General features: G+C 35.0%; 1 protein-coding gene across 1 annotated transcript in view; it reads left to right on the forward strand.

Moving 5' to 3' along the window:
- The window catches only part of DCC (DCC netrin 1 receptor), a 766352-nt gene that overhangs the window by 470603 nt on the left and 282515 nt on the right, over positions 1–13234 (forward strand). Inside the window, exons 11-12 of the mRNA XM_042909706.1 lie at positions 1590–1728; positions 8844–8893. Coding sequence (XP_042765640.1) covers positions 1590–1728; positions 8844–8893 — 189 coding nt within the window. The remainder of the gene's footprint in view (positions 1–1589; positions 1729–8843; positions 8894–13234) is intronic.

Raw genomic sequence — 13234 nt, forward strand, 5'->3', positions numbered from 1 at the left:
CCACGATGTTAATTGGACAGCTGATAATTTTTAAATACTGATTATTAGAAACGTTAAGCAATTTAATTGAAATTTAATTGAATTCTGGTTGTAAGAGAGGCAAATGGACAATGAAATGAAGTCACTACAAAGAATGGTTTTTGTTTGTTTGTTTTTGTTTTTGTTTTGTTTTGTTTTTTAGTTGTAATAGCTAGTGGCCTGGGCCAGCATAGCCACATTTATATTAACTTATCTGGTCCTAGAAACCATTTGCATTGTCAGTCCTTGTCTTAAGGATGACTGATCTCTTATTCAAAGGCCTCAGTCAGCTTGCTGCTTTCATTCTATATATCCGAGTTATTTCTGTCCTTTCCTCACCATTAGGTTGTAGTCACCTATCACTTTTCATTGTTTTCAATAAGCCTCACTCCAGAAGGCTACTTGCCTCCTTTCAAGTTGCTTGTAATCTGTGGTTTGCGCAGATACTTGAAAATAGGCAAATTAGATTTAGGGGGAGACACATGAAAGTCAGCAATTCTATTCTGTGACATATATATGACTGTTGAGATGTTTACTTCCGGCTTCTCAACCTCATGTGGGAAAAGATATATAGTCAAGTGCATAGGTAAATAAGAAAAATCAAGAGCCTACCTTGGGATACCAGAGTTCTCAGGATATGTTGTGAAGCTTGCCAAGCATACTGTGGCCTTCCTGCTTGCACATAAACTGCATGATAGGGATTTTGCTTTTTAAAGATGTTTTGCAACAGCCCTATTCAGAAATAGTTCAAGTCCTAAGTTATATTGAGCAATAGGAATTACTAAGAGCTCCTTCTACACAATCATTCATCAAGGTTTTTTTGTTTGTTTGTTTTCTGTCCCCATGCTATTTAGCCCTTGTTTTCAGCTTTCCATTCTCTCCATTTTCTATACATTTTTGTCTTTCCCATGATGCATTTCACCAATCCACTTAAAAAAATTCAGAAGTGATGCTACCTGAGACAAATGTGAGTGTGAGCATCATTGTGGAGAGCTAATAATGGGTCTTCTACAGCAAACTGGCTCTGATTTTTCAATGACCTTCACCTCCAGTACCTCATTTCTGCTGCTGTGACGTACTGAAAACAGTTCCAACCCACCTCACAGCATTGTGAGAGATAAAGATTATGGCAAAGTATCTGTCAGTTTCAAGAGCCATGGGTATATTTCAGCAAGGGAAGGAAGAAATCCACTGTTTCTTAGTGAATTATTCCATTTAGGGGAGAGGAGTAACGATCTGTTCCCATGGATTCACAGGTTGCCTTCTGCCCGTCAGTATCAGTGTGGGTGGAATATTGCATACCATTCAATGTATTGGGTGGTGTTAAACACATTGGAACTTAATGACTGTAAAAATAGCATGGTGCTATTTTAACTAGGAGTCTACAGAGTGGTTTGGAATTTAGTGGGGGAGTGTGTGTCACAAGTTAGGTTTTACAACAACTCATTATAAGGCTAGAGCGTGGTTCTGTGAGTAAGAGTCTAATATCCAATTCACTGATTGCACAGAATGGCTGCCATTTCTGCTTTAATGTGCCCCCTGAATAACAGTTTGACATTTTATGTCTCCAGAATATAGAGGTTGATGGACTATCTTATAAGCTGGAAGGCCTGAAAAAATTCACGGAATATACTCTTCGATTCCTAGCTTATAATCGCTATGGGCCAGGAGTATCTACTGATGACATAACAGTGGTTACACTTTCTGATGGTAAGTGTTAAATGGTGAAACTTGACTCACATATTTGATAGTAATGAAATAATACTGCGTGTATGCCATGGATTGCGTGTTTAAGGCCTTTGAAGTAAAATTTAATGGCATATATTAGCATTAATTAAAAATTTGGCTACTTCACTCAAACTATCTATTATAGTTAAATTTAAACTTTCTTTCAAAAGGTATATTATATGCTCTGTGTCAGGATTTCCTAGTGTTGCAGGATTCTTTACCACAATACCCAGGATTCGTTGTCTTGCTGCTTCAAAGAATGAAGAGGTGGACACAAAATGAGCAACAGGCAAAAGTTTATTAGAGTATAAGATTAGAAAGGAGGAATAGTGGGGCGCCTGGGTGGCTCAGTCGGTTAAGCGTCCGACTTCAGCTCAGGTCACGATCTCGCGGTCTGTGAGTTCGAGCCCCGCGTCGGGCTCTGGGCTGATGGCTCAGAGCCTGGAGCCTGCTTCCGATTCTGTGTCTCCCTCTCTCTCTGCCCCTACCCCGTTCATGCTCTGTCTCTCTCTGTCTCAAAAATAAATAAAGGTTAAAAAAAATTAAAAAAAAAAAAAAAAAAGAAAGGAGGAATAGTAGGAAAGCTCTCTTTACAGAGAGGGGCATTTGAAAGTGAATGCCCAAGAACTGTAGGCAAGGGTCCTGCTTTTATAAAGTTCTGGTCAACCCTCCCCCAGCCTTCCCCCTTGTTTCTTCTCAGGCTCTACCCTTATTGGCTTGATAGCTCTAGATGCTAGGTTGTCAATTCCTGATTGTCTGGTTTCCATTGTATGAGGGGTAGCTAGGCCATACTTCGGTCTTTTGTCAAATTCCTGAGGGAAACCTGAAGGGAAAACCTGAAATCCAGAATGGGTGGAATCTGTTACATTCTTAAGAGGAACCTTATGCCTGAGGGGGTGTGCTGTGGTCAGACACTCCTCCCAGCATTGTTCCAAAATATGTGTTTTTCTCCACCCAGGGACCTCAGGTCCTATCCTTTCCCTCTCTGCCAATTTTATCCTGTCTTTTCCTATCATATTAGTAGGTTATCTTCAAACGTGGGACTACTCCTAAGAGTTCAAATTATTTTTGGGGGGTGATTTCTTAATGTCTGTAAACACTGACACATTTGTGCATGTGTGTGGACTGATTTACATTGGTATGCTTCTTTTTATTTCTCATTCTAAAGAGGAGTGGGTGACTAAAGGTGTAAATGATGGACAGCCCTCCTATGTATACCTCTTAATTTGAAAATATGTCATAAGATTTAGGCCAAATAATCCATTATTTCAGGTATTAAAACTAAATATGAAAGTGCATAATTTTAGCTGTACCTTGCCCAACAAATGAAATATTAGACATATTTTCTTAAATGTCATAAAAGAGAGGAAGAACTCTTAATGAAAAAGATGGATTTGGCAAAGCAGTAGCAGAGGAAACTAGACATCTAAGAAAAGGATAATGAAATGTTGGGAAATTTAATGACAAGTGAAAATAAAGGACAGCAGAGTATATGATGTGGGGCTAGTGGAAATTCAAGCAGGTGTAGAGATGCAGAGATGGCCTCTATGAATATTAAAAAGGCAACAAGCTATCTCTTTTCAGCAGTGGTTTCCATGTTGTTGTATATAATTCTATAAATTATTGATCTGCTGAATTTCAAGGGAAAAAAAGACTTTACCTTGTGATTCCTTAACCAATCCATCATTCTTTAATCTAGAAAAGTATCTGGGCGGATATTTCACACAATATCAGTGGAATGAGGAAGGTCATGCATGTTATTAAGGACAGTGCAGTGAAGACACAGGAGTGATGCTCATTTGCAATTTCAACTTAAAAAAATTTTTATGTAACACCACTTCAACATCGTTTTTAATGCCCATCCATCTGATTCTATTCCGTTATTGAAGACGGAATAGAATATTTATTGGCAGAATAAATTACTTCACAACTTATAATTATAAAAATAAAAGGAAAACAAATGAAAATGAATATTTTACATAATTTATGTAGATTTCATTCACACTCTGAACTGTAATACTGTGGCCTTATTCTCCACTTTGGTTTTAAATGTCATAAGTGAGAGAGATAGATTATTACTCATTAGTCCAAGAATGATTATCTCTAAGTGTTGTAACAGTTAGGACTTAGAAAATGCCTGTCACTAAATAAAAGGATTTCATGACCCTAACCCAGCAAGCATCATTGTACAAAGGATGCCAACTTCTCTTTATCGATGCATTTGATAGGAGAAAGCAGGAACTGAATGGCCCCTTAGAGTGGGCTCCTGAAACTCGTCTGCAATCTCCTTCACAATCAATTCATCTCTTTGGATTTCCAACAAAAACCCCTGCACTCTTGACTTTCTCTCTCTTATTATCCAGTCCCCTTCTTTTTGCTCATGCTGACGTCTTCTCTCTGTTGAAGCTGCCCATGCTGTAGTCACACATCCTACAAAGATATATGTTTAATCACTTTTCATAGTCTGCTACTTTCTAGTCCTCAGTTGTGAAGCTGTCTTCTCCTTGACTTTCTGGGTGTTATAAAAGGGAGATGTTGTGGAAATTAGATGAGCTAATCCATGTAAGCACCAAAAATATGAACATGGCATATATTTAAGTGTTCAATAAATATTATCTATGACAATGTACGTGTCACTTTTTCTCTGTATACTACACGTTCTTTAATGTGAAGAATGCTGTTATGTCCATCTCTGCATTCATCATCTCAGTAAATATTTACTGAATTAATCAGATAGCTAAGCCAAACAATATAATTTTTTTTATGTGTAGACTTATCTTTAGAACTTTCCATTTATGTGGCTAATTTAATAGATGACTGTGCCTAAATACATGCATGTTATTGAGGGCACCATGTTTCTTATCAGGTCAGAGGATAGCATAAAATTGATATCGGGACCAGAGAAAAATTAAATAAAAGCAAAAATGAAATACAAATAATGGGTTTTTTTCTGAATTAATTATCCCAATGGTCTTCCTGTTATGCTAAAATGCTTATAAAGATTTCTGTCCTGATAAGCTCTCATCTCTAGCTTAGCCTGCTTTAATTGTGTTTCTGGGAAGAAAAATTGTTTTTCATTCAAATCCCTCCACTTACTGTATCATTTGTATATAACGATGTGCTTCTTTAAACCCTTTGAGATGGACATCAGATTTAGGCAGTCTAATAGCACGGAATGTAACTAGTTTTACCAATTTGTTCCCAAATATTTTCTCTTGAACCAGTTGATGAGTGTAGGTCATTAAAAGATTTTATGAATCAATTAATATTTATGAGCTTCCATGTCAGCTTGCTCTCTGCCCATAAGCAGAGGGACCCAATTTCATAGACAAGCTTAACTATAAGAATGTGCTTTTTACTGTTATCACTGGTATTTATTGAGTACTTATTAGTACAAGGCCCTGTTCTAATCACTTTGCATTAATAATCTTTAATCCTTATGATGCTATGATTTTTTCTACTTTACAGATGACAAAACTAATATTAGAAAGAGGTCACAAAAGCTAGCCTGGTAAGCAGCAGAGTCAGATCGCAAGCTAGTAGGAAAAGAGGCAAGATTTAATGTGAAAAATCTTGAGTTTCTCTTATTCTATAATGAAGTTCTTATATCAATTGCTGAAAGTACAAAGCTCATAATTATATATGAATTATTTCAATCCATAAATTATGTGTACAGGACAGCACACATTTGGTAAGGGGAGGAACTCAAGTACCTGACTCTATGGAGATTGATTTACAAATGTGGGAACTTTATCTACTATACAGAATATATCATCATCATATGTATCAAACCAGCATGTTTCGCCATATTGAGGGAGTTTCTAGACTGAATATCTCTGATCAGCCTTAACCAACCTATTATAAATGATAAATTGCTTGACATTTTGAAGAGAAAACAATGAACCATGGCTTTCCTCTTTGCTTCATGAGACAATGAAACATCTTGGGAAGTCAAATAAAGAAAAGCTCAAATAAATGTAGATCCTACTTCCTTCCACCAAGCATATAATCCTATCTACTTTATCTATTTATGTCTCAGGAATATGGGAATTGATAGAGGGAGGGAGTGGGGATTGACAACTAAAAATGCTGTAGAATAAACTCTACTTTTTTCCTGATTACATAAGTCAAGAACAGCCCATGTGCTAGAAGTTTGTGAAATTATATGATGGAGCACTTAGCATTTTTCAGTTGGTGCCTATTTTAATTTTCAATGCTTTACAGCATAATTTAAATATGGATCATATTAAATTCTTTCTCATTGTGAGGATGTCAGTCTGTTTAGTTTTTCTGATCACACACATTGTTATTATTTCCAGCCTACTCTAATACTTCGTCTTTTACAGAAACAGAATGTAGAGACGGTCTTATTAAAGCCTCTGCATTCTTCCCTTTCCTGAAGACTGGGAATGTCCACAGGTCTGTGAAGGTAGTTTAGGGAAGTCCATTTCATTATTATAACATTTGAGAAGAGTCGAGAAGATAGGAAGTTTGCCAAATGCAGAAGAGCCCTTCTGACTATTTTAGCTATAGAGAAAAAAAAATCTTAATATTTTAATCATAGTAACATGAACATAGAATATAAGATAAAGGAATGAAAATTTTAGAGATGAGTTTTAAAGGAAATTTAGCTGTAAAAAAAAAAGACTCTTAAAACTCCACGATAAAGGGCATCCAAATGTCAACAAACATGTGAAAAGATGCTTCACATTACTGAGCCTCAAGAAAAAGCAAATAAAAACACTACATACCTACAAAATGACTAAAATGGAAGAGATTCAGAAAAAACAAACGTTGGCAAGGATACAGAGATTCTGGACATTTGCTACATTCTTAGTGGGAGTGTAAATTGGTGGGACCACTTTGGAAAATTTTATCATATGTATATTTTTCCTTGTTTACATATGTATAACCCCCATAGAGGTTTTACTTCTACCAGGATTTCCACTGCTAGGTATATAAAGGTATATAAAGAAGAAAATGAGTGTAGTTGTTTGTCAAAAGACATGTACAAAAATTTTCATAGGAGATTTAGTCTCACAGTCCTAAATCTAAAGTAGTCGAAGGCCATTCATCAACAGAATGAGTAAATATAAAATAGAATAGTCATATAATATAATACGTAGGAGCAATAAAAGACAAACAGAAGCACCAAAACTACTGCTAGATGCAACAGATGAATGAATCTCAAGAAATAATAACGAGTAAGAGAAACCAGCCTAGAAATAATAACTGATTTCATTTTTAGTAAGCTTAAAAGCAAGCTAAACTAATCGATGGTGTTAGAAGTCAGAATAGTGGTTACTCTTAGAAGGGTATTGATTGGCAGAGGACTCAAATGAACTTTCCAGGATACTATATATTCTAAGTCTTCATCTAGGTGGTGTTTAAATGCGAACACACCCACACACATACAACTGTATCCAATCATGCATACAAGATTTGTGCATTATACTATATGTATGTTATACCTTAATTAAAAAAAATAAAACTGCAAAAAGAAAGCTTGTTATGACTAAAACTCTAAGTGTGATAAAAAGTTTTATTATTTCTTATAATCTCTCTGTTAATTAATTAATTCAACGCATATTTGCTGAATGTGACACTTTTATTGATACTGAGGATTCAGCATCCAAAGAGGCAAAAATCCTGGTCCCTGTGAGGAATTATATTCCTTATTTGAAAAGAAATATAATGTGAACTAAAGTAAGTTGAATAATAAAATCTATTTATTAAATTATAAAATATTTTTTGAAAGGATTATTGACCTAATTCATGAAAATAAGACCAGTGAGTGTTATTTATCACAAACTACATTGGCCACAGCTTTTATCAAGTACTAAGATAAGAAGTTCAAAATCAAAACAAAGTGATTAAAATTCTTATGGTGTCCAGGAAGGTCCAAGAGCTAATATTTAAGTATTTGTTTTTTCATATAATCATTGAGTCAGTAAATATTAGTTGAATGTCAGTTTGAAGGCTGTAAAGATTAATGACACATATACCCTCATGGTGAATACTTTCAGAAAGTAAACTCAGAGTAGGGCATAATGAATTCAGGGGAAAATACAAGTACCCTATAGAAATATAGATATTGTCCAAGTTCAAGTTAAAGAAGGGGCAATGTGACAGAAAATGGCCTTTAAATTCTTGAAAATGCTAAGAGCAATTCTTCTCTGTTAATCAATTTGTCATGAACAAATAGGGACTATATTTTACAGATTAACATATGTTAAGCATTTATTGAATGCTACTTCTATTTCTTTTGGGGGGCAAAAAACATTGTTTATGATTTATCCAAGACATCTAGGATAGTGTCTTACACATAATAGCTGTTCAGCGAATGGTTGTCTTTGAATTTTTCACACGATAGAATATTCACTTTTTGACATAGTAAATATTTATTACAAGTATTATAAAGAAATTTGTATATATTCTTCCTTTTCCCATGAAGGAATCGGGCAATCAAAATGCAAGCAAGAGAAAAAAAAACAGAAAATCTGCAAAGAAAAATAAACTGCTTTTTTTGTTCCTGGAATTGACTCACCGAATGTTATTTGATAACTTGCTTGCATCTGTGACACATAGGTTTAATTACATACAGATAAAAAGAGGGATGTATTTCATCTTTTCTCTTTTTAAGAGATAATAAAGATTGCATTAAGGGGATTAAGCAACAAGAGTGACCATTAGAATGACATATTTTATAATAAAACCATGCAGATCCTGAAATGCACAACATCTTAAGCCTTTAAAACCACTCCAGGAAATCTCCGGTGTGTTTTTATTGGCTTCTCTGGGAAGGTAATAATAAGAAAGCTGTAATTAAATGGCAGTCTTTGGTATCACGGCAGGTGCTCTCTTACCAAACAGTTTTGGGGGCTCCCTATATGGATAACTGGCCTACCAAGTGAGAACAAATAAACAGATGCAGTTATTTTCCATCTCTCCAGGAAAATTTTGAAGTGCCACCTGGATCAGCCTACCTAATTATCATCATGAACTGTGAAAGTCATGCTTTCTCTTTTCACAGAGGGTTGTTGTTTCTCTTTTATGACTTTGGCAGTAACCATCTCACCTTGTTTTATTCCTTTTAGTGCCAAGTGCCCCGCCTCAGAACGTCTCCCTGGAAGTAGTTAATTCAAGGGTAAGTCATGGAAAGTTTCACTATTTCAGTACTTACATGTGTAATTTTCACTTACCCATTCATTCACCTTCTTGGGAGGCAGGGTGGTTTCCATGTGAAGAAATGTTCCAGAACAGCACAGGGAGTGAGTGGCATTGATTCCGCCTCTTCTTCAACCACACTTGAATTAATTAAAGGAAACATTTGTTTACTAACAGCACACAGTTTTATGAATGTGACAGTGATTAAAGTCTATTCCATCAGGAAACAAAGATGTCCATTTACCTATAGTGACTACATAGGACATAATGTGTTAGAGCACTTGAATGAAGAAATGAACGTCTTCACATTGAGAGAGGTGGAATAGAGACTTTGTTTCCTGACATATTAGTTAGAATGGAATATTTTATCATAATCTCTATTTTTTACTTGTAAATATATACATTGAAGGCCCTTCTTGAGGTCCAATAAGGTTATATTTATGAAACAGTGTTATCCATTGGTTAGTGTTTTCCTGGCCTGGAAAGTTGATATAACTTTCAAATGGACTTAAAGTAAGCTAGGTATAGCTGAAGATAAGGAACCTAATGCCAGAAATCAGTTTGCTAGAAACATCTCCTTATTTCAAGTGTGCCTTGGGTTTGAAAATCAGCTAAAGGCATATAGTACAGTGAAGCAAACAAGGATTGGTTTGGCTTGACTCTTTCATCGCTTGGTTGTGTGCTCTCAGGGAAATAATTTCACTATCCCTGAACCTCACTGAGTGGAGGCGGGGTGGGGGGGGGGCAGCCTAACTGGTGTCTAAGCTCTGGAAGACAGCAGGGAAATTATAGGAGTCTTAGAGAAAGTCATACTCTAGTTTTTATCCTAGCTTTCTCTTTTAATACCTGTATGTGATCTTAGAAAAGTCTCTAACCTCAACAAACCTCAGTTTCTATACTCATGTAATTTGAATGTTAATGCTTTCCTTATTGATTTATCATGAGGAAGTAGTAATATATACATAGGATCTAACTTTGTGTCGGTAGCTATTACTTCCCTCAACATACAATTCCTTGCCAAATTTTGCAGAAATCTCTGATGAAGCCCTGTTTTGTGACTTTGAGCAGATTTGCCTCTGTCAAATAAATTTGTCTTTTGGAACAGGTGAAATGTCTCTAAAATTGTTAGCCTCTTTTATTTTTAGTCCCTATATTGGATAAGAACTAGTAAAACAAGTTTAAAATTAGAAGGAGTAAAATAAGTAACTTAGAAAAAAAAAAGCTAAAGGAAAATAACCAGAGATAAGTATTCCCTAAAAACTATATTTTTATTGGCACCAACATTAAATGTTTTACAGATGCACCATTCAAATTAAGAGAATGCCAAATCATAGTCAAGTAGATTTTTACAATTATTGTAGGTTGTTAATGAGTGAAATTTGGAAAGCACATTTTGATTCTATTGTTTTAATTACTTATTTTTATCAGAGTTCTCACCTGCCTCACATCTTTCCTCCAAGACAGAACATAGAAATTGATACAAGCTATTTATGTGTATGTATGTGTGCTCTTATTCCATACAGTCTACTCTAGTAAAAGATGAATGTTTTCTTCTGAAATGTGAAGAAGGCATTATTGAATGACCTTGGATGCTGACTACATTTAAATATGGATTTTTTTTTACCTCCCTCAAAGGGGAATTCCTGTTTCACAAAATTGGATTTTCAACTGATTTCTATATGTGTATACAAATATCCCAACCTGTCCTTTTCTATAATATGCAATGCTTGCAATGACCAAATATAAGCACTCCTGTTTCTATCCTCTTGTGGTTATATCTGGAACATTGCACTGCTAGAAAACTTAACTTGTTCATTAGCTTTTTAGAATGAATACAGCAGGCCCAGGCACTGGAAAGCCTCTCCTTCTCTTTGTTATCTTATTTCCTAGCTTTTATGGAAATATAAATTATGAATTTGGATTATTCTTGGATTGTTACCAAGGAGAAAGAAACTAGATGGCAAAAACACTTTTGTTTTTATTCCCGATGATGATGAGGAAAAAGGCAAAAACAATATTATATTTTGATGTTCTTATGTTTGAAACAAAAGAAAAGTTCTCAAATATATTAATATTTACCCCTGACTATTGCCATTTTAAGAAACAAAATTTATTTAAAAAGGAATATTTTAGTTATGTAAGTAGTATTATTATCTTTAAACTAAAAGAATTAAACATTAATGTCATTCATTTTACTTGAGATTTCTATTTAATATAGAAGGAACAGAGCCATATTTAAAATTTTTTATTCTATATAACATTGCAATTACTGAACATAACTCATTTTTTTACTGACAGTCAATGAGAATTGACTGGTGGTGTTAATATCTGTGCACACAGATGGCTAGGATTTCTTTCCTTCTTAGGTTTATTTATTTTGAGAGAGATAGAGAACATGTACACATGTGTGGGGGAGAGGCAAAGAGAGGGAGAGAGAGAATCCCAGGCAGCCTCTGCACACGTGGGACTCAAACTCACAAATCATGAGATCATGACCTGAGATGAAGTCAGATGCTTAACTGACTGAGCCACCTAGGTGCCCTGATGGTTAGCATTTCTGTACATAAAACTGAAAATTCACTATAGTTATAAAATTACCATTTAGAGGTACTTGTTAAGGTTCTGGCTCCCAGTAAGCCAATAGGACTGAGAAATCCTGTTTTAGGTTATGTTAATAGTAAGGTTCTTACACATTTAGATAAAAGAACCAAAAGAAATTATGTTACTTTATTGTCCTTAAAACCCCCATACAGCAGATTACCTTTATAAAGCTATAATCATAGAACAGATTTAATTCTCTTTCTGCAAGCTAACAATGAACACAAATTTTGTTCTGAAGAAATGGCTTTACCTATAGATACTAGATTTTAGGTAATAATGAGTCATGATTGTGTGGTTACTTCTCATACTAAAATTTCTTTACAAGAAATAACATCTTCATTAAAAAAGAGAAAATAATGGTTTACACTATGAACTTTAAAATGTAACTGTTTTATTGGGAAAACTTTATAATAATTTTCTTAAGATTTTACTTTGAAATTCAATTATTATTTGAAGAAGTAAATTTTTTTAAAAATTTTTTAATGCTTATTTATTTTTGAGAGAGAGAGAGAGAGAGAGAGAGAGAGCGCGAGCATGAGTGGGGGAGGAGCAGAGAGAGAGGGAGACACAGAATCCGAAACAGGCTCCAGGCTCTGAGCTGTCAGCACAGAGCCCAACGCGGGGCTCAAACTCACAAACCATGAGATCATGACCTCAGCTGAAGCCAGACGCCCAAATGACTGAGCCACCCAGGAGCCCCTGAAGAAATAAATATTACAACTTAATTAGTTGGCTAGAATATAAAGCCTAAATTTGTATAGTCTTGGAAGGGCTTATGTTGGTACTTAACCATTTTCCTATGTTCCAATACAAAAGTTCTGAGAATAAGAACATTTAGAGAATGCTAGGATTCAGGATCCTGGGCTCTGGTGCTAGCTCTTTGAGATCTTAGAAAGTCAAGATTAGTTTCATCTATTCATTCAACATTTACTGTGTACTTATGATATATCTACAATATACTGTATACATACACACTGCATATACACCTACTATACATATCCAGTCTCTGCCTTCATGGAATTCATAGTTTAAATAGGGAAACATATGAGAGAAAATTCACTTTTAATCTAACCAAATTTGATCTGTTGTAACTCCTCAAAGTTGACATTATTTTCTCACTGTTAACATGAGTGGGTTGGCGAGACAATCTCTAAAATCTTGTATGGCTCCAAACATCTATTACTGAAATATCACTTGTTAGGCCTTTTCTCAATCATTTTATCTTTACAGAATTAGAGAAAATTGCACAAGTATATTGATTAAAGTATACTGGACTCAATTCACATGTGTTCAGATATTTATTGACTGAGACTATAGGCTGGTTACAAAGAATGAAATAAAAAAATAAGCAAAATCCAGTATATCATCAGGCATGGATTCTTGTTCAGGTTGAGGTTTTTTTTTAATGTGTAATAGTGATTTCCTCTCATTATATCATTGCACCTCTCTAGTGTTGAAATTCTTATCCTTGGATACCAGATACATCTATGTGGATGTAATTTTTTTTTTTTTGCATTCCAAAAGCTAATACCCAGTTAGTCACTCACTGTTTGATAATGTGTGTGATGTCTTAATTGCAACAGTAGAAAAGGGACTGGTGTCTTCTTGTGTCTTAGTTCCTCAGTCCCCTGTGTGTCAGCATATTTTGGCATGCTTAAGTAACTTGAAAATTAGTTTACTGATCATTCAAATCCCTTTACTTAAACACTACCCAAAGGGA

Source organism: Panthera leo, chromosome D3 (genome assembly GCF_018350215.1).
Source record: "Panthera leo isolate Ple1 chromosome D3, P.leo_Ple1_pat1.1, whole genome shotgun sequence".
Classification (NCBI taxonomy): domain Eukaryota; kingdom Metazoa; phylum Chordata; class Mammalia; order Carnivora; family Felidae; genus Panthera; species Panthera leo.